At 37.5% G+C, this 24,684-nt stretch overlaps 1 protein-coding gene across 1 annotated transcript; it reads right to left on the bottom strand.

Annotated features, from left to right (window-relative positions):
* Nucleotides 1-6,749: 6,749 nt before the first annotated feature.
* On the bottom strand, nt 6,750-24,229 carry EPYC (epiphycan). Its single transcript, XM_059847880.1, has 6 exons — nt 24,062-24,229; nt 13,457-13,610; nt 10,817-10,975; nt 10,022-10,224; nt 8,342-8,437; nt 6,750-7,093 (listed from the first exon to the last, which is right to left on the bottom strand). The coding sequence occupies exons 1-6, from the start codon at nt 24,227-24,229 to the stop codon at nt 6,923-6,925; spliced, it is 951 nt and encodes a 316-aa protein (XP_059703863.1). The 3' UTR covers nt 6,750-6,922.
* Nucleotides 24,230-24,684: the final 455 nt, after the last annotated feature.

The raw sequence follows: 24,684 nt of genomic DNA, 5'->3' as shown, positions 1-24,684 counted from the left end.
TAACTGTGGTGCAGTCATCTTTTCTAGTGCAATAACAAAACAGAGAAAGAGAATCAGCAATTCCAGCTTTATAGGGCCTTGGTATTGCATTGAGCAAAGAACTTTTGGGTTAAGAAGCCTTTTTTTTTTTTCCTGAATTTTGAAAGCTAACTGATGTTGCTTGAGATATAGATTCAGCCATTACAAAATAAAATTCAATAAATTGGACAAATCTTTCTTATTCATAAAAGAAAATAAAGATTTTTATCTTAATCTTCAAATTGAAAAAACAGTAAGAAAATTTGAATAGAAACAGTCTGAATTAGAATGTGAAATACTCGAGAGCTACATTTGAAATGCCTTTGAGGAAGCTCTATTTTTTGTTCTTGTGATGCTGCAGTTCTTGTTAACCTTCCAACAGGATAGAATAGAATAGAATAGAGTAGAATATTTTCAGTTGGAAGGGACCTGCAATGATCATCTAGTCCACCAGCTTGACCATTCCAGGGCTGACCAAAAGTTAAGGCATATGGTTAAGGCCATTGTCCAAATGACTCAAACACTGACAGGCCTGGTGCTCGACCACCTCTCTAAGAAGCCTCTTTCAGTGTTTGACTGCCCTCTCAGTAAAGAAATGCTTCTCTGTGTCCTGGCTAAACCCTTCTGGCACAGAGTCAAACCATTCCCATGCGTCCTGTCACTGGATACCTGGGAAAAGAGACCAGCACCTCCCCCTCCTTGTAAAGCTGTAGAAATCAATGAGACAGCCTCACAGCCTCTTCTTCTCTAAATTAAACAAGCCCAAAATACTCAGCCTTCCAGCCCTTTCCTCAACTTTGTTGCCCTCCTCTGGATGTATTCAAGGATCTCCACAACCTTCTCAAATTGTGGGGCCCAGGATTGCATGCAGTGCTCCAGGTAAGCCCACACTGAGTGCAGTGGGACAATCCCCTCTTTTTCCCAGCTGGTCACGCAGTGTTTGAGGCACCCCACGCCTTTTGCCCTCTAGGCTGACAGGGCTCACTCACTGCTGACCTGTGTCAAGCCTGCTGCCCACCAGCACCCACATATCCTTTCTTGCAGAGCTGCTACTCCAGCCACTCTTCTCCCAGTTTATACTTGTGTCCAGCATTACTCTTCATAGGAGCAGAATATGGCATTTGTACTTGTTAAATTTTGTCCTATTAATGATTGCCCAGTGCTGCAAGATCCCTTTTGATAAGCTAAACTTCTATGAAGGTTTTTATTGTCTTTCAAAGACAAAAATATACCAAAAGGAGATACTATAGGCAGACTCTAAACCTTACATTTATTCAAATTTTTTAAATTTATAATTAGCAAATTTGAAGTCTTTTTACAGACAGTAAAAAGATAGAAAATTACACTGATTGAGGAATAAATTTAGTAACATGATCTTCAATTAAGCAAGGGTTTGATAAGTCTAGCATAAACTTCTGCTCATTAGTTTATGGCACATCAAAGCTTTTCTTGCTTTACTGCCTCTGCCTTACTCCCTCTCTCTCTCAACACCACCCTATCTTATTACAGTCCAGGATATCATCTTGAGGGCTATGTCAGGTTATGGGAGCTAAAGACAAGGCTTTCTGCCAAATAAGAGATTTGCATCCTGCTAAATGTTCAAGTTCTAATGATTTAAGTTGGTTTCTATTAACTAGCAGTGAAAAAGAGTGGGAAGGATGAAGACCAAAAAGTATTAAAGCATTATGAGATTTAAAGGTGAACTTCAGGAGGAGAATTCAAGACTTTTAAAAATTAATTGGAGAAAAAAGCCCAAGGAGAAAAATAGATCCACAGATCTAGGTAGGCACTTACTTTTATGAAGAATTCAAGAAATTTAAATATGTCTATTTATATATATAAATATATATAGTTGTTTTGCTTTGAATGCCTATCAACACCTACAGCAACTTTGTATTTAATATTGATTTTATTTATATTTTTTAGTGATTTGTTTCCCTAGAAGCATGCAAAATTTAATACTTGTATAACAAACTGAGTTTTAAATCTTCTCTCAACTTAGACCAAAGTTGAAAAAGGCTTATGGCACCTCATTTTATCTTTGGCTACAAATATGAGGATCAGATCCACAGCCTTTCCCACTAACATTTCTCCTTCTCTACATTTTAAATTCCTAGCCCACATCAGCATCATTCTCTCTCAAGCAGCTTCTTAAGCCAAGAGATCTGACCGTTGGGAATACTGGTATATTTGTGATGGTTTCCATGGCTATAACTTCAGCCACCTTAAAAAGCAAAGCTATGGCATATCACCAAGCCTCTGCCTCTTCTTGACATCTTCTAAAGGGAAAACTACATGAGCATTCATGACAGGTCAAGGTGCATGGTCTGTGATCTAAATGGGATTTTTTTGTTCTTTTTCTCTTATTTTTGTGATGCATTGAATTTGCTTGTTTATATGCAAATGCGCACTTCAGTCATCAATAAACAGGTTGTAGTGTCTGTTTATAGCAAAAAGTATATTTATCTATCAAGTCCTCTCTTTGTTTTTTTTCTAATGCTCAAAAAAGCCTCTATTCTGATGTTTGCTGAAATACATGTTGGGATTTTAAAAAATTTCATCATCTAGTTAGGCTTTCTTTTTTCAGTATAACATAATAACTTAAATATTATATTAATAATAATACATATATAATATAATAATAAAATATTGAATACTTTAGTATAACTTAAAAAACCTTCCTGAATGGAATATATGTATCTGGGGGGAACAAAGGGTCTCTAAAAATAAATTTCTAGGGTAGCAGTTTTGACCTCTTTGGCATATGCAATGCTAACCTTCTGGTTCTTATTCTGCCAGGCCTCTCTCAGTGTATGTGATACATTAGACGGTAGGCAGCAGGGTTAGAAGTGTACAAATATATATATTTATTTAGGGAGCTGAATGTCAAGCAGTTCCCTGCTCTTAATAGCTGATGATTTTACAAGTCAGACACTTTCCTTGTGCTGTCACTCTGGTTTGGGTTTCACACGAGCTTGTCTTGGCACTTGCAGTCTTGGCAGGCAGGCTGTGTGCTCTCCTCTTCCTCTTCCGCTGATGTGCCTTCAGCCTACTGATCTGTGGAAGGGAAAGCAGCTATCAGAGGGAAATCCTCATCTTCAGTGCTGCAGTCACTAACTTCTCCAGACACCTCCACTGCCGCTTCTCTTTCGTCTCTGTACTCACGGCGGCCCATGAAGTACTGGTTGGTGTTGTGGGGCGTGCACATCCCTGGCAGGCGGTATCCTGCCAGGTTCATGGGCCGGAGGCGCGCTCTTGCCTCTCGCCGTATTGCTGCTGGCAAATGTGAGGTTGTGATCCAGCAGCACTTCTTTGCGTTCCAGAGCAGCTCGCTCTTCTCATCACTGCCACCCTGCTCACCTGCCTGGTCTTGGTGGAGGGGCTCAGTGCATTGTAGTGGTTGTTGCTTCCAATTCCTGCTGCACTTATGACCCTGCCACTGTGCCTTCCCAGGCTGCTTCTGCTGCAGTCCCTGCACAGGACTACTGTGCTGGCAACCCTGTCTCTCACAGCCATTTGAGGACGATGCACAGGGGTTCTGCTCCATGAGGTCCTTCTCTCTCTTCTGTTGCCCTCGCCGACTGTCTCCGTTAACGTGCCTTCTGCCCCTGTGCTTCCATTCCTGCTGTTGTCTCCTGCCCCTGCCAGCCCTGTTGCTATACAGGAGCACAATGAGCATGTCTTTTGTGTGCGCTTGGTTGCCCTGCCGTGGTCTCTTGGCCCTGTCCTCACCTTGCTGTACCTTCTTGTGCGGCCCAGCAGTGACGGCAGCCAGCAGCACGGCACGGCTGGGGGAGCAGTACGGGGGTTGGCTTTCCCTCCACTGCGGCCTGGCCCGGCAGCCATGGCCCCATGGGGGGTGCTTACCTGGTAGGCCGCTGAGGGAGCCTCTCCATGCTGACACCCTGCTGTCCTGCAGAGGCTCTTCGTGTGGGCAATCTGTGACAGACTGCCATGGCACCCTGCCTGGAGGAGGCAGCGGTGCTTGGCGGTGACATGGAGCTGGTGACAAGGGCACAGTCCATCAGTCAGGCCCCTCCTGTGTGGGCCCTGCAGGCCCAGGCCAGGCCTTGCTGGAACAAATCTGATCTCTGGCCCTGATACCATCACCAGCCCTGATACCATCGCCAGCCCTGATACCATCACCAGCCCTGCTCTGTGCTTCCCTCCAAACACCTCGTGGCACTGAGGGAAAGTTGTCCTGGGCACCTGGTGAAGAAGGGTGTGGAGGGACTAAGTGGCTGTCACGAGCTGGCACAGAAAGTCAGCGCCTTCACAAAGCCTTTCTCACCCGACTCCAAATCCTGTACCCAGCCCTTTGTGTCAGCTGTTGAGTGAACTCCTACTTTTTCAGTGTAGAAGGTGGAAAGATAGATATCAGGCTTATTTCAAGATTAATTTTCTATACAAAGCATATTGGCATAACACCAGCTACAATTTGTAGCATCCTTCTTGTTGGCTTTTTGTGATACAGAATAAAAACTAATAAATCACAGAATTATAGATTGGTTTGGCCTGGAAGGAATCTTAAAGATCCAACCTCCCTGCCATGGGCAGACACATCTCCCACTAGACCAGGCTTCTCAAAAACCCCAGCCAGACCTTGAACACTGCCAGGGATGGGACTAAATAAAATAAAAACTTTTTTTTTTTTTTTTTTTAAGTGCACTTGTTATGGTGAGAGAAAAAGCTTTATAGATGACTGCTATGTTGAAGAGAAGAGTGTCCTCATTCTCACCACACAAAGATAAAAATGGATTTTTGGAGCTGTGTTTGTCTTTGGAAGTTAACACATTTTGTGTTACTGGGAGTAGGTGGGTACTTATTGTTTTAGGCTCCCTGGCCACCAACTGATACTGTCAGACCAGGCTTATGGTTTCATAGTGAGAGATGCATTTAGACCATATAGACCAGAAATTGTGTTTGCCTTCTGCTGAGAGATATCATCAAGGACTCTGAATTTTTATACTTAACGATTAGAGCATCTGTATAGTATCATGCCCTGCAAAAAATTGTTCAGATGGCATTTATAGTCTACTTATTTAAATACAAAATTAAAAATTATAATTAAAAATGTATAAAATTATATAATAATATCTATAATGTATACATTATATATAATATATATACAAAATGTATACAAAATAGATACAAAATAGATACAAAAATGTAGAATATTTGTTTGCAATATGCTATACAAAAAGATTTTCCTCTTTTAAATTTCTTATTTATTTTCTAGGTTGATTTAAAAACCACAAACAAAATACCAAAGCCAACCAAACAACCCCCTCAAAAAAAAAAAAAAAAGCAAAAACATTTCACATGATCTTCCTTTGTTTTTATCATCAAAGAGTTTTCCATTCCTTCAGCTTTCATTAAAGATGAAAGGGAAAAGGTGCCTAGGGTCAAGTTTACCAAACAAGTAAAGATGAGTCTCATCTACCCTTAGTGTCAGGCTTTGGTATGATTTCAAGTGCCACTTTTTATCAACACACGATGGCAGTAGCAGTCCATGAAATGAGTAGCTGACACTGTACATGAGTGAAACTAAATCTGCCTAAGGCCTTTTTTTCTAGAAGTAGCTGCAGTCTTTCCTTATGAATATTGACAGTTCTGAGCCCAGCTCCCCAGAGAAATTTAAAAAAAAAAAATGAAGGTTCACAGTCTTTTCTTGATCAAGGTGACCCTGGATATTATCCCAGGTACAGTTTGTGATCCCAAACTCCATGATAGAAGGGGCAAATCGGTACTTTCATTAACCATAATGACTTTTTGGAAAGCTTTCTGGCTTATAATGTTGATTATAGCAGGTTCTGCAGTCATTCTTTATCTCTTGGTCATTTTGGGGATCTCCTCAAATCAAAGATTTCTCTAGCAGCCCATTTAGCTTATAACACTCTCACCTGTGATCAGTTTTGAGTTGGGTATCAAAGGTGCTTACTGGAGAGCCATATTGACTAAGCATATACAACTTTTTTCAAATTGCATTTCCACTTCAGTTTCATTGCATCAAGGGAAAGTTTTTTAGACATGTGGCTTAATCCTCACAATTTATGAGTTTGATTTAATGTCATTACTTGTCTCCCTGTTGAACCCTGACAGCTTCAGCCTTTCTGCAGAACATGTCTTCATGTATTTGTTTTCAGGTGAGATATTTACAAGAAAATAGACATTTGACATCAACTCCCTGTAACTTAAAGTAATTACATGGTTGAGATTCTTGTGGATCTCCCAGGCTGAGTCTGTGGCTGAAGGAGTGTTTGTACTGGTCAATGGGTTGTGCTGCTGAGGTAACCCTGTATGCTTCCCAGGTCCAGAACCCAGCAGCAGAAATAGCTGCATCACTCCAAAAAGCCTAAGTTAACAGGACTTACCAAGAATCTTACCATCATTACAATGATAAATTATTGCTGCAAAAATATAGATAGATTATGGGAAGGTAATCTGAAGGAAAAATTCTATTTTCTGAAGAAAACATGTTTCTGGAATATTGCTAATACTTTCTCAAAATGAAGGGACCTTCAAGGAAAGAAGTAGAAAAATAGATATATCTTTGAGAGAATAATATTTAATTAAAATAAAACCCAATAAATAATCAATTGTGCACACAATTTTATTTTTATTCTTTATTTACCATGTAAGAGTTAGACTTTATTATGTAAAAATTATTTAAATTTAGACTTCATACATTAGATCTGAACAATTCAGCAAAAAATTTTGTATTTGCATTGTTTTTATAGTAAAGTATTTTTCTTGATATTGCTAAATAACTTGCAGTTGGGTAGATAATGGATTTGTCTTTTAGCATTTCATCTCTTCAGTATCTCAATAATAAATTCCAATATGAACAGAAATATTTCCCAAATAAATGATGTTTGTAAAAAATCATCTAGGTTGATGTAGCTTAGATGAGGTTACCAACTGGCAAACGGGGTAGACACATGTATGCATAAGGTGTTTTGCTCAGGTTGATGGGATTGCCATCCAGCCTGATGTCTTCAAGAGCCCTACGCACATAAGTAAAATCTCTCCTTTTGCAGAAAGTATCTTCATGCAGCTCTTGAATGTTGTTGTTCTAAAAGAAAACAAGCAAACAATAAAGGAGCTATCAGAATAGTTACCTGAAAGTAATTTTTTACTCTGAAACACCATTTATGGATGTATTTTCAGTGTCTTGAGAGATACTTGCTTCAACTCAAGGGCTCAGATTGTTGCAGCAAGTCATCAACAGAGAAATCCTCCAAGCAGGGAAAATTTCTTGGCCAATGCAAAACTTCAGAACTTAGTAACTCAAACCATGTAGCAGAGACAGGCTTTGAAGGAGGAGCCTGGTAGAAGCATAGAACATTTTCATTTCCAGATTATAGTGAAGAGCCATATTAAGACAAATTTGATCCCTGATAGGCCAGTCCAAAAATCATAGAAACATAATTATCATCCTAACATCTTAATATGCCTCAACCTGCAAAGGTACAACTCTGTAATTTGATCTGTGACAATTTCTTTCTCCCCGGCTGTCTCACATTAGTTTTACTCACACCTGTATATATACTGGCAAAATTGAATGCTTTTGGTTTTATTCCTTTGATTTAAATTACTCTTACATGCCTTATATTCACTGAGCTTTCATTCTTGAAGCTAAGCATTCTCAACAATGAATTGCTGGAATACAGCATTGTCAGGAAACTGGGACTAAAAAGCTCATTACCTAAAATGAGGGCCAAAAATTGTTTCCTTCTCCATTCCTTTGCTAGTGAAAAATTGGTGTGGACAAAGTCCTGCTTACTTTTTTCTGTAGCCCATAGCGCTGAATATTTAATTTACGGGCACAAACAGGTGAAAAGGAAGTCAGCTAGCAGGCAGAGATTTTCAATGAATTTACTTTCTGAAAGATCAAGGTTAAATTATGTGAGGTACATTATATTACTTACTGAAAGGCTTTTTCTGTATGATGTAATAAGTAAAAATATCTGATAAACAAAACTGTAAATTGGTACAAGAGGAGATAAAGGAAAAGAAGCAGAGCTGGAAAAAGTTAAAAGGAAGGATTCAGAAAGAAACTATTAGATCATAGTAATTCTAGAATTTAATTTTTGAAAAATATTTTATTAAAAATTCTGAAAATGAATGCTTAGCTGAGTTGAATTTTACTTCTCTAAAAGATTGCAATCACTAGTTAATTTTGTGTTTCCCGTAGCTTGTTTAGTCAAGTAAGAGCAGTTTTGGATAAAAAGAAGAAACACTGCAAGACAAATATTTGCCCTTCCAAGTTGTGCATGCACTTTTGAGCATGATATAAAGAGCCATTTCTTTTGTAGCCTACCTGAAGATGAAGAGCTTGCAGGCTTTCAGGGAGCGGCAATGGAATGTGATCCAAGTTATTGTCAGTGATATAAAGATGCTGCAGTTCATCCAGATTCTAGAGGAATATGGAAAAAAACAGGGAGAGACATATGAGAGACATATTTGAAAATCTCTGGCAAGTAAGTTTGAAATCTATCACTGCAATGAACACCACTGAATAGCAAAATATTTTGTTTCAGCATGATATAGTAAAAAGACAGAAATTCACAGACAGTAATGAACTCTGATTTGCACAGGCTGAGAATGTTGCTGGTAAGGGTTAGGTGTTCAGAATAAAATGAAGGGGAAAAATGTTTTTCAAATATCTACAGAATTATTAAAGATGTAATTTTAATGATGATGATGTTTCCTTTCTTTTTTGAAGACCACTCAATTTTGCAGAAGTGTATTGTGTTGAAGCAAATTATAACTGTATAAGAAATGCCTAAGTTAAAAATACATTTCTCATTCAATTTCAAAAGGTAAATAATTTTCTCTTGACTTGAAGGAAGGAGTGCTTAGAAATCTGGCAGACACCATAGTCTGCTCACAGTGGCCTTTGAAAGGTCACAGGGATCAGAAGAAGTGCCTGAGGACTGGAGGTAAGCCTGTGTCACCCTATCTACACAAAGGGCAAGGTGGATCTAGGGAACTACCATCAAGTTAGCTTCACCTCCATCCCTAGAAAGGTGATGGAGTGCCTCATTCCAGAGGCCATCTTCATACCCAGGGATGATAAGAAGGTGATCAGGAGTAGCCAGCACTACTGGATTCACTAAAGGTAAATCATTCTTGACCAACCTGATTGCATTCTAAAATGAAACAACTACCAGAATGGATGAGGGGAAAACACTGAATATTTTCTACCCTGACTTCAGCAAGGCTTTCAATGCTCTCTCTCATAGAATACTCTTAGCAAACTCAGGAAGTGTGTACTGGAAGAGTGGAGAGTGAGGTGGATTGAGAACTGACTGAACAGCAGATCCCAGAAGAACAAAATAAGCAATGGCACAGCCTAGTGGGAGGTCTGCCACTAATGCTGTCCCTCAAGGTTCAGTGCGGGGCCTAGTATTAAAGTGTTCATCAATGACTTGGGAGGAGGGACAGATGCCTCCTCAGCAAGTTCACTGATGACACAAAACTGGGAGCAGTGGTTGATACCCTAGAAGGATGTGCAGCACTCCAGAAGGACCCCAACAGGCTGGAGAGATAGGACGAGTAGAACCATCTGAAATTCAGCAAAGGCAAATGCAGGGTCCTGCACCAGCAGTACAGACTGGGGGCCGATCTGCTGAGAAGCAGCTCTGCAGAGCAGGACCTAGGGGTCCTGGTGGGCAACAAGCTGTCCATGAGCCACCAATGCCCTTGTGGCCAAGAAAGCCAAAAGAGTCTTAGGGTATATTAGGAAGAGCATTGCCAGCAGGTCAAGGGAGGTGATCCTGCCCCTCTGCTCAGCCCTGGTGAGGCACATCTGGGGTGCTGTGTTCACATCTGGGCTCCTCTCACAAGAGAGAGGCATGGAGATCCTTGACCAGGTCCATTTGAGGGCTACAAAGATGATTGGAGGGCTGGAGCATCCCTCTTATGAGAATAAGCTGTACTTCTAACCACATCCTCTGGAGAGAGTAAGAAAATATTTTCCCATCACATGGAAACTTACTTTAAATGCCTCATTTGGTATCCCTCTGCGACCAAGCCTGTTCTTACTAACATCAATGAATGTTAAGGTAGATGGTAGCTCAGGGAGTTGCCTTATCCTGTTGTCACGGAGCACCAACTCCTGAAGTTGGGGCAATCTTCGGAAGGCATCCTTGTGGATATCTGATATGAAGTTTGCAGTCAAATCAATTCTCTTTAAGTGGTCTGGCAGAGAAATAAGATACAACAGACTTACAAGAATGTATTTCCTGAAATTTAAAAAAAAACCCTGCCTGTGTCATTTTTTATACATCTTTCAGTGAAAGACTTCAAAATTTAGTTTTAAGATTTCTGTGTGTTTTGGGAAACCTATAAATTACCATCTTTTGGAAAAATGACACTTAAAAGGAAATAAACATATTTTCTACTACCTTGTTCCTCATTTCTTTATTTCAACACTTTCCTATATGAAAAAATTTGATATATTGACATCTTTATAAAATACACTCAAACACTGTTCCAATTAAAAAAACCCCTAAAAGTAAATTGAATATTTGGGGGGTTTATTACTTTTCTAAAGATGATTGCAAGTAACAGCAAAAAGATCAATGATCACTGTAATTTTTAATAATTCTAAAGTTTGACAGAGATTCTGCATTTAATGTATGGACCTTTATGCTCCAAATTACCAAAATACATGTGCATTTATGTGTAAAATTTGCCATAATCAAACATAATATAAAATATTTCCCTATATTTCTGGCTGATATGGAAATAATCAAAATTAAGTTGATTTCAATAATACTGTTGTCCATACTTAAGTTAGCAAAGTCATTTCTGCTGATCTTCTTGATTCTGTTATAGCGTGAATAGAAATAGGTGGTTTTCTTAGGCAATGGTGGAACAGCATGAAGCTCACGATCATCACAGTAGACTGTGGTCCCCAGGCATGTACACAAAAGGCAAGTGGGAAGACCTGTCAAGGAATTTAAAAGAAAACACTTTGTTAGAAAGGTCATGAATAAAAGTCATACGTAAATTGCTACAATAAAATGCTCACATAAGCACCTAATCAGTCTTTGTCTATGGTAAAGTTTACTTCCCATTCTGGTTTGATTAAGAAATCATATAATTGCAATGCTAAAATGATTAAATTCTTTTAAAAATGAATTTATTTTTCTCCGTATGCCTAGAAGAACAATTAACTTGTTCTAATAAATTGTTTCTCAGACTATAATAGACTATTTGGTGACAGCAACCAGCCAGAAGTTGATTTCCCTTTAAGCTAGCAGGTGTATACTTCCATCTAAATGGAGGAATGATAGCTGATGAATTATATTTTCTACCTAATCTGTCTCTCTGACACTCTCTTTATCTCCTCCCCCTCCCTTTTTATATTTCTTTCTGCCTCTCTCTCTGTCCCTCACATTTACTATTAAATAAAATCCATCCTATTGACTTTGGCATATGGTCTCATTTACACCTTTATTCAGGCAGAGGCATCCCTCTAACAATTTTAATAACTGGATTGTAACACTTGTGACACTGACTTTTTGATACATCTTTTATGAGTATATTGTGAGTATACATTATGAGAATAAATCAGCATTTCTGTTTATCAGTTTATAATCCCATAGAAATACTTTTCTATTTCATGTTTTCCTTCTCCTTGTAGCAGATGGGGTGGTTTGCTCATGTTATTTATAGAATAGTAGGATAATTCAGGAATATGAAAACGTTTTTCTTGCAGATTAGTTTGTTGTCCAGGTCAGACGTGGCTACATGAGAGATGTACCTTCTTAATCTGCCCCAATTACCTGCAGGTTATTGAGGTGCCTTTTGAGGCAAGATTAAAGAATCAGTAACCAGAGTACTCTTTTATTTTTATGTGATAATCTCTACTTGGACATCCAGGAATACAATTTGCCTTGAGATAGGAGTCTTTTCATGCCTTCCCTAAGTTTTCTCCACAGGACAGATTAAATTGGCTGCAGAGACTAGGTTTGATACAGGGAAAAAATTATTCACATCTTGAACTATTCTGGCAAATCTAGACCTAAATGAATATTGAGTTAAGGATGGCTGGTTTTTTTTCATAATATTGCAACATAGTACCATAGTATGGGGAAAGGGTTTCACTCTGTCCTATTTTTGATCTTGGAGGAGTGGTATTTTCCACCTGTGTCTGGTGGACACTGATAAAAACAGAGGTAGGGGAAGAATTCAAAAAGATATCAACAAGAAAAATGAGTTTGGCTTAATGTTACTGAGCCTTGTAGTCTTTTATTTATTACCAGGCCAATAGCAGCAACATCTGACAGGAAAATATGTTGCTAAAATAAAGGAAGACAAAAGAAAAATCTGATTTGATACATTACTGTCTTGAGCATTTCTTTAGTTGATGAACTACTTGATTTTCATTCAGTACTCAAAAATGTTGACAGATGCAGAATTAATCATATAGAATATTTACAGGATATAATGTAACATCTTCTAATTTTCAAAATTGAAAAAATAATGTGTGGACCTGCTTTTTTTCTTTTTTTCTGGAATCTCCTTGGAAGTTCTCATTCCATTTTCATTTGTTTTGACAGTGTATGTTTTTGCCTGGTCAAGCTCACTTCTTGTATGTACCAAAATAAGATTATGAATTATTAACTTCACTGAATACACAAATTTGGAAGCAGGAACTCTGGGGTTTATGTTTGGTTGTTTTCTTTTTTTTTTTTCATTTTTCTTCTATGTGACTCAGCTGTAGTGTTGGGCATAGTAGAAAGTAGGATTTTCCTGTTACTGTATGCTGATCACCATACAACACAAAGATCCCTCACAGGAATTGATAACTCCAGTGAACTTTACCTACCATAATTTAGAGGAGCTTTTGACAAATGCCAAAAGTTAGCAGTGCAAAATTTGTGTGGGAGAGGGACAGATTGTATTTTGAAATTTTAATTCCCCTGCAAGATTTATAAAGTTCTTATTTCACTATAGATAGTCAGAAGAACTGCAAATTGTCTCCACTAAAAAGTTCTAAGTAGCTCCCTTTCCTTAAGTTTTTCAGTTTATAGCTTTCATGGCCAAAAATTCTTCAACATTTTAATTATACTTTGTATTACACATTTATAAAAAACATGTAGCAAATCATTATAAGTAAGACAGTTGATAATGATATTGAAATCTAAGACAGAAAGACAAGTACTGGTAGCATTGCCAACCATCAGCAAATTTTCAAGTTGTAAATCTTCTGGAACAACTAGCACAGTGGTTTTCATAGTGAAGTAGTATGGAAACCTTTAGACTAGGCTCCTATCTGACTTTGGAGGAGGATTCAAGATAGATTCTTTCTTCAGTAAGAGACATACAGAAACTATGTACTTCATTTTCAGTAAAAAAGGAAATCAAATGGGCTTGCTCAAAATCAACACTACACACAAAAACATTTCTCTTTCCTACTAACCATCTTGAGTCTGGGGTCCAAGAACCCCTGACCCCTGTGCTGAAGACCCATCAATTAATTTTGGTGTTGATGCTTCATCCTCAGTTTCTTCTGTCAGTGGTGCAGAAGAATAACTCTCTTGAATTACAGACTGTAGTTTTGTCCCAATATCTGTCTAGGAGAAATTAAAAGGAATTGTTACTGTTTACTTCCCTTGGAAGCTGTTTTTCTTGAAGTTATTCATATACTTCCACTAGAGGTCACTTATTTTCTGAGATTTAGTGCTGGAGATGCATTTTATCCAGGAGCTATGATGAATTCTGATGATATAGAAACAATTCATGAAAATCCAACATACTTGTTCACTTTTTGTCTGTGTTTTGTGCGTTTTTAATGTATGTGCACATGCACATACTTCATTACTGAAAATATATACTAGCAAATTTATTTTTCCATATTTATTTAAAGATAAATTAGATTTGTGATAAAAATTGATAATTTGTATATAAAAAAGGAAAATTTGCTATGAAATATCAAAAAGGGGCAGTTCATTTACCATAAAATTATAAATTGTACCATCATAAATCCAAATCCCATATAGGTGTGCAGGCTCTGCTTAGAACACTAACGTGATTTTAGAATATTACAAAATAATTCTGAACATGGTTTAAAAATATTACTAAAAAATTCTGAACTCCAGCTTCACATTCAACTTTCTAATATGTTAAAGACTCTAGTTAACTTCATTCATTAGTGGCTGTATTATGTAGTATGAAAAAATTGTTATAGATAAAAATATTAGATAAAACCTTGGTTTTAAAACTCTTACAAAATTTGGAAGATCCTTGTATGAAACTAGAAAACTTATTTTTTTGTCCTTCAATCAACATAACTAATCAAGCATTTACATCTGTCAGGTTAACTCTAATTCTAAAAATGAATTCTTTGATTTTCTTGTATGACAATTCAGGATAAAAATTAAGATATAGCAATTTTCTTGTATCGCATCACCGCTCATAAAAAGAGTATTGCAGACTTGCCAGGTTTGTTGCAGAGGGGTCTATGTTAGCAAAAATGCAGAGTTGCTTTTAGTAATCACCCAGACAGTTGTGTGATCTTTGCAAGTTACTTTCCCAGTGTATCTTCATTTCCCCATGTGTAATAATATTGTTCAGCAAAGCCAGAGCCCCTTTTGAAAGTTCACTCTTTATTTAAATCTATAACAATTAATTAGTATTATTTTAGGGTTTTACACATCTGAGGTGTTAAAAATGTAGGTAATTGTGGAGACCCTGGAGGGCATCCCCTAGTTTAGGGGGACAGAAGAATCTTCCCCCAAAAAGCTGTTAGACCCCTTGGCTCCTACCCCTGTTCCTATGTCCCTGAGCCCCTCCCTCCCTATTCCCTGATTTGCCTTCATCTTTGTACTGCCTCAAGATCAGGTTCACCCCCTGCCCCTCGGATGGAGAGAAGCCCGGACCCTCCATGTGTGTACCTGGGACCTGAACATCTTACAGGGTGGCTGAATAAAGCATCTGTGGATGCCATGCAAAGGCCCTTTGTGCTTCCTTACCCTGGGCTTTCCTAGCAGCAATTCAGGCTGCAACGGTAATGCATTTAATTCAATGGGTGCTGCACCCCTGTGCTGCAGTTAGCACTCTTTATCTTTTTCTAAGACACAGCCAAATACAGGAATTTTGTCTCAGTGTCATTATTCCAAGCACAAAGGCACCAAAGCCCAAAATTCTGCTTCAATTTTCATCCACTGCAGCTTTCTAGCACGACACCACCACAAAACTGAATCCTGAGTCTTTCCCCTGACCAAGCATCTCCTTTTTTGAAACCATCCCACAGCTACTGCTTTCTTTTCTGTCTTCATGAAGAACCAGTCGTTGAAATCAATCATAGTAGTGTTCATAAATTATAATTGTAAAAGACAGGTAAAAAATAATTGACTGGCCAAATAGTTAGAATTTTTGAAATTTGATTTCGTATGTAGACTATAGAAGTTAAAGGAACTAAAACACCAAAGATCTGGATTCCAAGCACAGGCAAATCATTGCTGTATTTGATCTCTATTTGAATCTCTTTGTATGTATATATATATATATATATATATATATGTTTAATATGTAACCAGCAGCTCGAGGGATGTGATTCTGCCCTTCTACTATGTTCTTGTGGGATCCCACCTGCAGTACTGCATCCAGCACTGGAGTATCCAGCACAAGGAGGACATGGGCTTGTGTGGAGCAAGTCCAGAGGAGAGCCAAGAAGATGAAGACAGGCTGAGAGAGTTGGGGCTGTCCAGCCCAGAGAAAAGTAGATTTTCAGTGCCTAAAGGGGATCTACAAGAAAGCTGGAGAGAGACTTTTTAGAAGGACATGTAGTGATAGAACAAGGGGGAATGGCTTGAAGCTGAAACTTTTATATATTATTAAATTCTTTACTGTGACCGTGGTAAGGCATTGGAGATGGTTGCCCATAGAAGTTATGGATTCCCTTTCTCAAGACAAGGTTGGAGAGGGCTTTGAGCAACCTGGGCTAGTTCAAAGTGTCCCTGTCCATGGCGGGGGGTTTGGAAGTAGAAGATCCTGGTCCCTTTTACACAAACAATTCTATGATTCTATGAACTGTGAAAATTTCAGAAAAAAACACTTTACATCCCATAATAGACTATCTTGCAGCATAGCTATATATAATTACAAGCAGTATTAAGCATTATGATCCTGGATTGCCTTAGAACATCTAAATAACTACCTAAAATCTAATTTTTTTTGTACATAAATAATTTGGTTTAGGTTATATAATGGCAGTAAGTTCAAATATTTTACATCAATTAGTTTCACTGAAGACAGAGACCATGAAAGCAATAAAAAACAGTAAGCACTCTGAACCACACAGGCTCAGATTTTGACTAAGAACATTTTAGTTTTTCTGTATATTCTTTCATTGTAGTCTACTAAGCTACAGATGCTATTACTAATTAGAGTTTATGGATAAAACACAGTTGCAAAGTTCACAAAATGCAAGGTAATCAAATGAGCAAGATGACCTTCAGCTTAACTGAGTAACTTGAGTTGATGTAAGTGAGAGTAAGGATGTACCTTGTTCTTTTGTGCAGACAAATACACAATGTTACCATCTGCAGCACTGACAGTAGACAGCTTAACCAGGAATGGACTTGGGGACAAATCAAAAGAAGGCTTTGGGAACAAAGGAAATGGGACAGATGTTCTCCGAATGGAGGAAGCCTAGAGGGGGAGATACATTCCAGACTTTTATTGACCCGGGTTAGTGCTGCACTAAAGTTCTTGCACATCCTGTCTACTTCTTCACCAGATTTGTGGAAATCAGATAAGAATCCCTCTTCTGAACTTCGGAATTAAATCCAGAGATTTAAGATCCGTTAATGTCTTTATATGCAACTTTTGTTCTACTGAAAGTAACACTCTGTAGAAGAATATTTTCAAGATAAGCTTTGTAAATAAGCTTCAGACCAAAGATAATTTTCCTTTCATTTGTTATGGGGTTTGGGTCATCTACACTGACTGCCACCTCCCTGCATATTTGGGGCATGCTTTATGGAACTTACCATCTTGGGATTTGTTATTTACTTTTTGCTTTCTGATGGTTCTTAGCTGATTAATCACTGCAGCCATTGGGTAGCAGAGTGGAGGTGTCAACCTCTAGTACTTGCATTTCTACACTGTTATCTCTTTCTTACTGTAGGATGTTACCTAGATTTGCAGATATACAGTTGAAAGTCTCCCAGCAGTTTCCCTGCAAATGCACTATGTCTGGGGTTTAGGGAAACTGTTCCAAATAGTTAGATTTATCTATTCAGTGTTCTGCAGTTGTGTCATAAGAAAATAAAAATTATTGATGTTAACTTAATGATGTTGCAATTTTTATACTTGCAACAGAGTAGGAGTTCATTGATATATGTGTTTTACATACCAGACTCAGAGCATGAGCAGTATTTTCTTGCTGTACATAACTTGGACTTGAACCAGTGACCTAAAGGTAAAAGTCTGTTTCCCATTATTGGTCATCTGATCCATGCAGCTTTGTATCTTTTACAAGTTTGATAAATCATGCAAGATTATAACAAGACAAAGATGTTTCTTGGACTATATGCTGTACAGAATAATCCCTCATTTTCCAGATGTTTGTTTATTTTTGGCAACTGGACTTTAATAAAAAAAAAAAATTGAAACATAAATGATTGTATATCACTTAATGACATTATTTTCCATAGGGTTTTTTGGAGGGAGGTGGGAGCCTGCAATTAGGCAGGGAGTGGACTTTTATTTCATCTGGAACTTTAAGAAATATTCTTTGTGAAAAATCACAAAGCAGGAAGAACATTGTAGAGAAATACAATAAAGTGTGTTTGCCAATATCTACAAGTCTTCAAATCTGCCTTCCAAGACAGTTTTAATACACGGCATAAGAAAAAACAGAAGGGTTATCACATCACTTATCTTTAGCCATCTATGTGGTTAATAGTTACCTTACTCTGTCTTTGGAATCAATCAAGAGATTTTGAGAATACCAGTGCAGATTAGTCCCAGAGCATGGCAAAGGACAGTGATATCTTTCCTAAGATTGCATGGAGTACCTACTTTTCCCCCATCCTATATTTATCCAGCGAAAGTTCTAAGCATGGCTGGCCAATTCAGAGGCACTTTCAGACCAGGAAGTTACAAAAGTCAAGAATGCAGAAATCGGAACACATCAGTAAGTGGTAAAATGCAATTGGTAAAATCCAACTTGCTACTTGCCATCCATAGGCTGGGCATTTAGTTTATATTAGCAACTCTTCACAGTCAGTATAGAATGAGACAAAACTTCTGAAAGGCAGCTCCAGACATTGCCTACAGAAATTCCTTTTAGGGTGGGCTCTTTAAGTATCTATATCTCACCAATGACAGTAAAAGAGGCGAGACAAAAAAAAGACTAGGAGAGGCTCAGGAGTTTATTTTATGTGTCTTTTTTATGTGTCTATTTTATGTCTACATCTCTTAGAATCAAAGCTGATGTATTACATGTGATAAGTTTAAATCCACAGGAGAATTCTGAAGTATGTTCTGTTTCAGTGTTTCTTTTACTGCAAAAAAATGCATTTAATACACAAATAAAAATTCAAAACTTAAAAATAGGCATTTTAACCTTGAGGGGGCAGTTGTTCCACACACTGACCCATCAAAAGGAACTGGTTTCTCCCATAGCTGTTTTGAAACTAAGAAAGGCTTACAAGAAAATGTCCAATTATGGTAGAAGTTATTCATAGAATCACAGAATAGTTTGGGTTGGATGGGACCATAAAAATCATCTATTTCCAACCCCCTTGCCACAGGCAGGGAGGTTTGCTTTCATATCCAAAAGTGGCCTAAATTTGTCTTGAAATTTGCATTTACAGACTTCTTTTCTCCTATTGTTCTATCTTAAAAAGAAATGGAATTGTTAGCACTGCAGACAAGTGAATAACAAGAGCTGTAGTCAAAACTTTTCAGAAAAACTAGAAAAATTCCTATTCACGGATAAAGCTTCAAATGATTAGTTTGATTCTCTGATCAGCTATGTGGCCATCTGACTTGTACATTACTGGTACCAATTAATAGAGTTTTTAAAAATTTATGTGATATTCTGAAAAGTCATTGTATATCCACGCTGAAGTCTCTTATTTAATCAGATACCAACCACAAAGGCAGGAACAGCGGTGTAAACCTCTATCATCTCTGCAGAATGGCAAGAGTGAGTTCCTGCTTAAGCATGGCTCCTCTTCACATGTGTTGTGACAAAGGAGAGATTGTTTTTGTATACACACAGACATGAGCAAATGTTTGTGTGGAACTCAAGTTCTGAAATCTGTGCAGGCACCAAAATGCCCTATTATTAGTTTGATTCTAATTCAACAAGCTATGCTAATCAAAATGCATCAAATATTAGACATTCACTGTTTCTTTCTGAATATTTTGTGGATCATTTTACAGCTCACCTCTTTTGTATAAACAGACCCAGACCAACCTGTATTTAACTCCCTTACTTTTCTGCCTAATCAGTGCTAGGAAAATCATTTTTAATTAAGTGCTCCTTTGCTTTTCAGCCTCACTGATAGTCTATCTTAACAATGAAAATATTTTTCTGATGCTCCTATATTTTTGCCTCTTATTTTTCTTGGTTTTTCCTACCTAAAGAAAAACTGACTGATTATATTTACCAGGCACTGTGATAAAATTGCATTGCCATTTTATTAGGCATTAGTAGCTGATGTACATAAGAATCTCTCTCCATAATTTGTTTTTCTCACACATTTTCCAAACAAAGTTTTAGTTTCAAAGAGGGAAAAAGGGAGAAGCTCACACAATAATTTCCTTGAGAATCTGGCTTGATTCTATTCATTTTAAAGAAGGAAATCTCTCTTTGTATATGCTTTCAGAGCAGTTGGGAGACCCAGTCTTGACTGTGGCCTCTGGACCCTATCATGATATAAATATTAATTCAAAATACTAATGAACTGTAAAGAAAAGGGGAGATACATCAGCTCATGTTTATACTGTTACTGTCTGTTTCAGAAGATAAATCCAACACAAAGCTTGTACACTTACGGTGACATTTCTTTGCTGTGGCTTTCTCCTTGAGGACCTTGGAAGTCTTTCCTTGATAACAGACTTTTCTGTTACACTGCCCTTTTCTAGCCCTTGTCTGTGAAAGAGTTGATTCTGCTATCTTAACGTCTCTATGCACAATTTATTTCTGAGTGATACATAACTTTAAGTTTTTCCAGTAGTAATTTCCATTTGGATGCAAAGCGTTAGCTAGGTCTTCTGTGTCTCACTAACCCGGGATCTTGGAAACCATAGCTTTTATAATCTATAATGTCACCTAACATGTGACAATGCATAGCTTTGATTGAGGATTCAGTACAATTCTCACAAGTAATTCACAGCTACAATTACTTTCCTCATGCAAATATTTGCATTAAAAATATATTCCATGTATACATTACTAACTTTTCCCAACCTTAAGATAATTTCAGAATCTATGACAAAATAGACTTCAAGTGAAGAACATCAAGACCCATTATCTAGAAATGTTTTCAGAAAAATATTTTCAATCCAATGGAGTGTGTGTGTATATACACACATACACTCCACACAAGAAACAATAATTCCAGAGTATGAGAATTAGCCAAGTCACAATTTTGGACTCAGTCACCTTTACTTAATTGCATTAAGAGTATAAATTCTCATACTAAGCCTGAAACACATGTCTAGTGTTCATCAAAAGTTATTTGAGGAAGATATGTGTATGGGCTGGAATGAACTTTCCCCATGGCATCCCTCAGTGCTGTGCTTTGTGTTTTCAGCTGAAAAGGTGTTGATAATGCACCAGTGCTCAGTGACTGCTGAGCAGTGCTGGCACAGCACCAAGGCTGTCTCTCCAACATTCCCCTCTCACCAGTAGGGCAGGGGTGGGCAAGATCTCAGGAGGGAATACAACCAGGACAGGTGACCCAAGCTGAGCAAAGGGATATTCATCAATATGGCATCTGGTCAGCAGTAAGAGCTGAGAGAAAGGAGGCAGTGAGGGTAGGGGATGGGCTTTATTATTAAGGTGTTTGTCATCAGGAGCACCTGCTACACGTACTCAACTCCTACTTCCCTAGAAATGTTTGGCCATCACTTGATGATGGGAAGTAGAGGATAAATCCGTCGTTTTCCTTTGCTTCTGCGATGCAACCTTTGTTTTTCTTCATTAAACTGCCTATGTGTCAACTCCCAAGTTTTTAACCTTAATTTCTTTCCCTGTCTGTCTGAGAAGGGGGAGTGAGAAAGCATTTTGGTGGTCACCTTGTTGGCCAGCTACGATCAACCCACCTCAACAGATATCCCAAGAGAATGATTCATACTTGTCTTGGACCATGGTATTGGGATGCCAAGCCTAATTTTTGAGATAGAATGAGTGGAAAGAATCCCTTTGTAATTATCTTCAGGTCTTTCCACACTTTGGTGATTACACATCGAATGTGTGATTACAGTACCTAAAAATCTGGAAAAGGACAGGTTGACACAGGTGCTTTAGTTTAACTCCTTGAGGTGCACAGGTTAATTTTTACTTCAATTCACATTGAAATTATCAGGAGTAGCATCTGAATGCATCTGAGGTACTAGAACTTGTCAGTTTCCTGGACCTCCTGCCAATCAGTTGGATACACAATCTTGCTAAAGTTTGCATTTTTGTCAATGAGCGTAAAAATGGATGAAACAGAATGGCTTCTATTTGCACATAACTGAATTTTTAAATCTTAAATTGAAGACAGCAAAAACAGAAAATGCTATTTGAGTTTTTTCTCCACTGCTTCAACAGCCTGAATACATGATTCAGAGCTCTCTAAATGGAAATTCAAGTCTTAAAGAGTTACTGCACACAGGCTAGATCTGTTAAAGGCCTGCTGGTTGTCTGGGTCTCTGTGGTATTGCTCATCATGTAAACTATGCATAATAAAAACTAACCTGTGACCTTGAATAAATATTTTGCACATAGATCCACTTGTGTTGTTCACATCATTATGATAACAAGATTTTAAGCAGTAAAGTAATAACCACAATCAAGAAATCAAACATATTCTGCTTAAAACTTGGGTGATATCAGTAATATCAGTGGTTAAAATATAACTTGCAAGACTGACATGCCCTATCAAATAGTACACTGACACGTCTATAAAATTTTCTTGATTTCTACAGCACTGACCACTCATATCTCCTGGGATATGGGGAATTATGAATGCTTAGGATTCTCTTGGGTGGTACATGGTATTAGGAATGTAAGCAAAAAAAAAAGATTTTGGCTAAACGTCTACGAAAAAAAGGCTCTCACAGTGAGGTCCATCCATATGCAAAACGGAACTCTGTTCAACTGCTGTGTTGGATGAACTTTACCTGATGAATTTTAAAAATGTTATCTGAAGAGCTCACTAATGGAAGATAATCCTGCTCTGGAAAAGAAACTTACCACTTTACCCTGACTCTGACTCTTCCATGCCTTCTCAAAAAAAACAATCTGCATTGGCATTTAATATCTTTTCCTGTTGGATGCAACATCAGTAATCCTGAATTTCCTTTTGGTTGGAAAAGAGCATCAAAGCCTTCTTTATCTCTGTCCTTCACCCAGAAACTTGGGAAGGGCCACGCCATGCTTTGGTGTTATGGGACCTCACAGAGAGAGCACAGCACAGGAGAATCCCACCTACCATTAAATGCATTACTAAGAAATCTGTTGTTGAATGAGAAAAACTCAGTAATGAAGCACATTCAAAATAACTTCTCCCATTTCTGGGAAGGAAGTAATTTCTGTTGGAATGATAAAGGCTTCATTTCTAAGAGCAAAGAGAAACAGAAACTGTGGTTTATTAATCAATGTGAAATAGAGCACAGCAACTAAAATTGGTAGTGACTTTATCAAGAAAGTGAGCTCAAACAGAATCAAGTAGAGCACAAGAGTGGCACAAGGGAAACAGGCCAAAGGCAAGGTAAGTTCCTCGCAGAAAAGTTCTTCTCAATCCCTCTTGGATTGAAAATTTATTTCCTACAAATTATAAGGTTCTGATCTTAGTGCTAACTTTAAGATTATTTTTATCTCTTCAGTTCTCCTGTTTTGGAATATAGTTATTCTTAAATTGTCTCTGTCCTTTGATTTCAAAGTTGTTATCCAATTTCTGTCTCACATTGATGAAAGAATAGCTCCTGTCCCTCCTGCTGTAATCATGAATCTTTCAAAGGATTGTATTTTCATGAATTATGCATTGTTATGTGAAAAAGCACTAAAACATTATGTATAAAGACACCATGTTATTTAAATGTTATAGTTTTTACTCAACTTCTATCACACACAATCCTGTATCACAGAGTGCTTATGTTACCTTCAGGTAACATAATGTCTAATCAGCAGGGTGAGAAAAAAAAAAATTAATGTAGCCTTTAAGTAATTGTAAAGAAATAAAGGATTGTAGGAGAGGAAGGAAACATTAAAGTCAAGAAGTGGAGTCCCTTGCTTCTACAGGCAACATATCTTACCCACTCGTACTGTATCAGAATTTCAACAGGTTATTTTCAGTAATTTTTTTTACTTTCCTGTGTTTGAATTCAAATGCTTTCCCTTTCTTTTTTTCTTCCTTCTGCCACTTTCCTAGCAGCGAAAGAAAACATTAGCATTTATAGCCTGACACACTTGTAGTGAACATAAACCTAAGGAAACAGCATTTTACAACCTCATTTAATGGGAAATGCTGGAAATCCTGTATTAACTGCCTCCATGCATCACCCAGACAGATAAATTACAATGATGATCTCCAACAGAATTTGTGGAATTGCATGGAGACCTGAGGAAAGCATAGTACCTTTTACCTATTCTTAAAGATTACTACAAATAAAACCCAGAAAAATTAGAATATATTTTGGCTGTGTTTGTAGGTTAGGGAAAAAGTAAATGAACTGCAAAGGCAACAGAAACCACATGAGAAGATTTGTCAGATAAGTATTTTCATGGCCAAGAAAAACTGATCAGTAACTACTGCATTTATGCACTTTGGAAAGACAGAATAAATTAAGTTCTAATTACCTCTACTTGGTCAGACTGCTTGTTTTCATCATAGGCAAATGGATGAGGCAGCTCTCCAAGTGGTATGTCATAGAACTCAGAATCATAAATTATGGTATCACTGATAGGGGCAGCTACAACAGACTCAAAGATAAAAAATCCCAGGAAAACATTTACAAAGGTCTGCATTCTGTTTTCTTTTCTGAAAGAGAAGAAAATGGACAGATGGTAGGTACTCTGGTGTTGACAAGGAATCTATGACAATTTAATGTCACAAATACAATACTTATATATAAAGCCCACAATATTTATGATGAATAATTAACATTTATTTATGGTGACTCAGTAATTTAATCTGGTTTTCTTCATGAAGAGTCTCTAGAGCTGAGAATTCTTCATGCTGCTGTGGCCATATTCATAGTAATGTAATTTAGAAAAGACCTATGGAATTTTATTGGTGTAAAAATAAACATCTGAATGATATTTTTACTCTTTCATCTCACTTCACCTATTTTCATTGCAATTAGATATGAACTTTTGAGAAACTAGAGAAAAGGTAAATTATTATATTACTTGTCTCTATCACAATAAATAATCTTTTGGAATGTATAACAATGTAATATTATATCTCTCCTCCATCATAA

This window comes from Haemorhous mexicanus, chromosome 5, assembly GCF_027477595.1.
Source record: "Haemorhous mexicanus isolate bHaeMex1 chromosome 5, bHaeMex1.pri, whole genome shotgun sequence".
NCBI lineage: Eukaryota > Metazoa > Chordata > Aves > Passeriformes > Fringillidae > Haemorhous > Haemorhous mexicanus.
Note: the sequence above shows the minus strand (reverse complement) of the source record. Positions and strands in the feature narration are given on the sequence as shown.

Excerpts from the sequence above, each read along its gene's own strand:
- EPYC (XM_059847880.1), bottom strand. The coding sequence starts at position 24,229 with ATGCAGACCTTTGTAAATGTTTTCCTGGGATTTTTTATCTTTGAGTCT. Across the intron at positions 10,225-10,816 it reads AAATGACTTTGCTAACTTAA|ACCACTTAAAGAGAATTGAT; the intron begins GTATGGACAACA and ends TTTCTCTGCCAG. Across the intron at positions 7,094-8,341 it reads TGCAAGCTCTTCATCTTCAG|AACAACAACATTCAAGAGCT; the intron begins GTAGGCTACAAA and ends GTTTTCTTTTAG.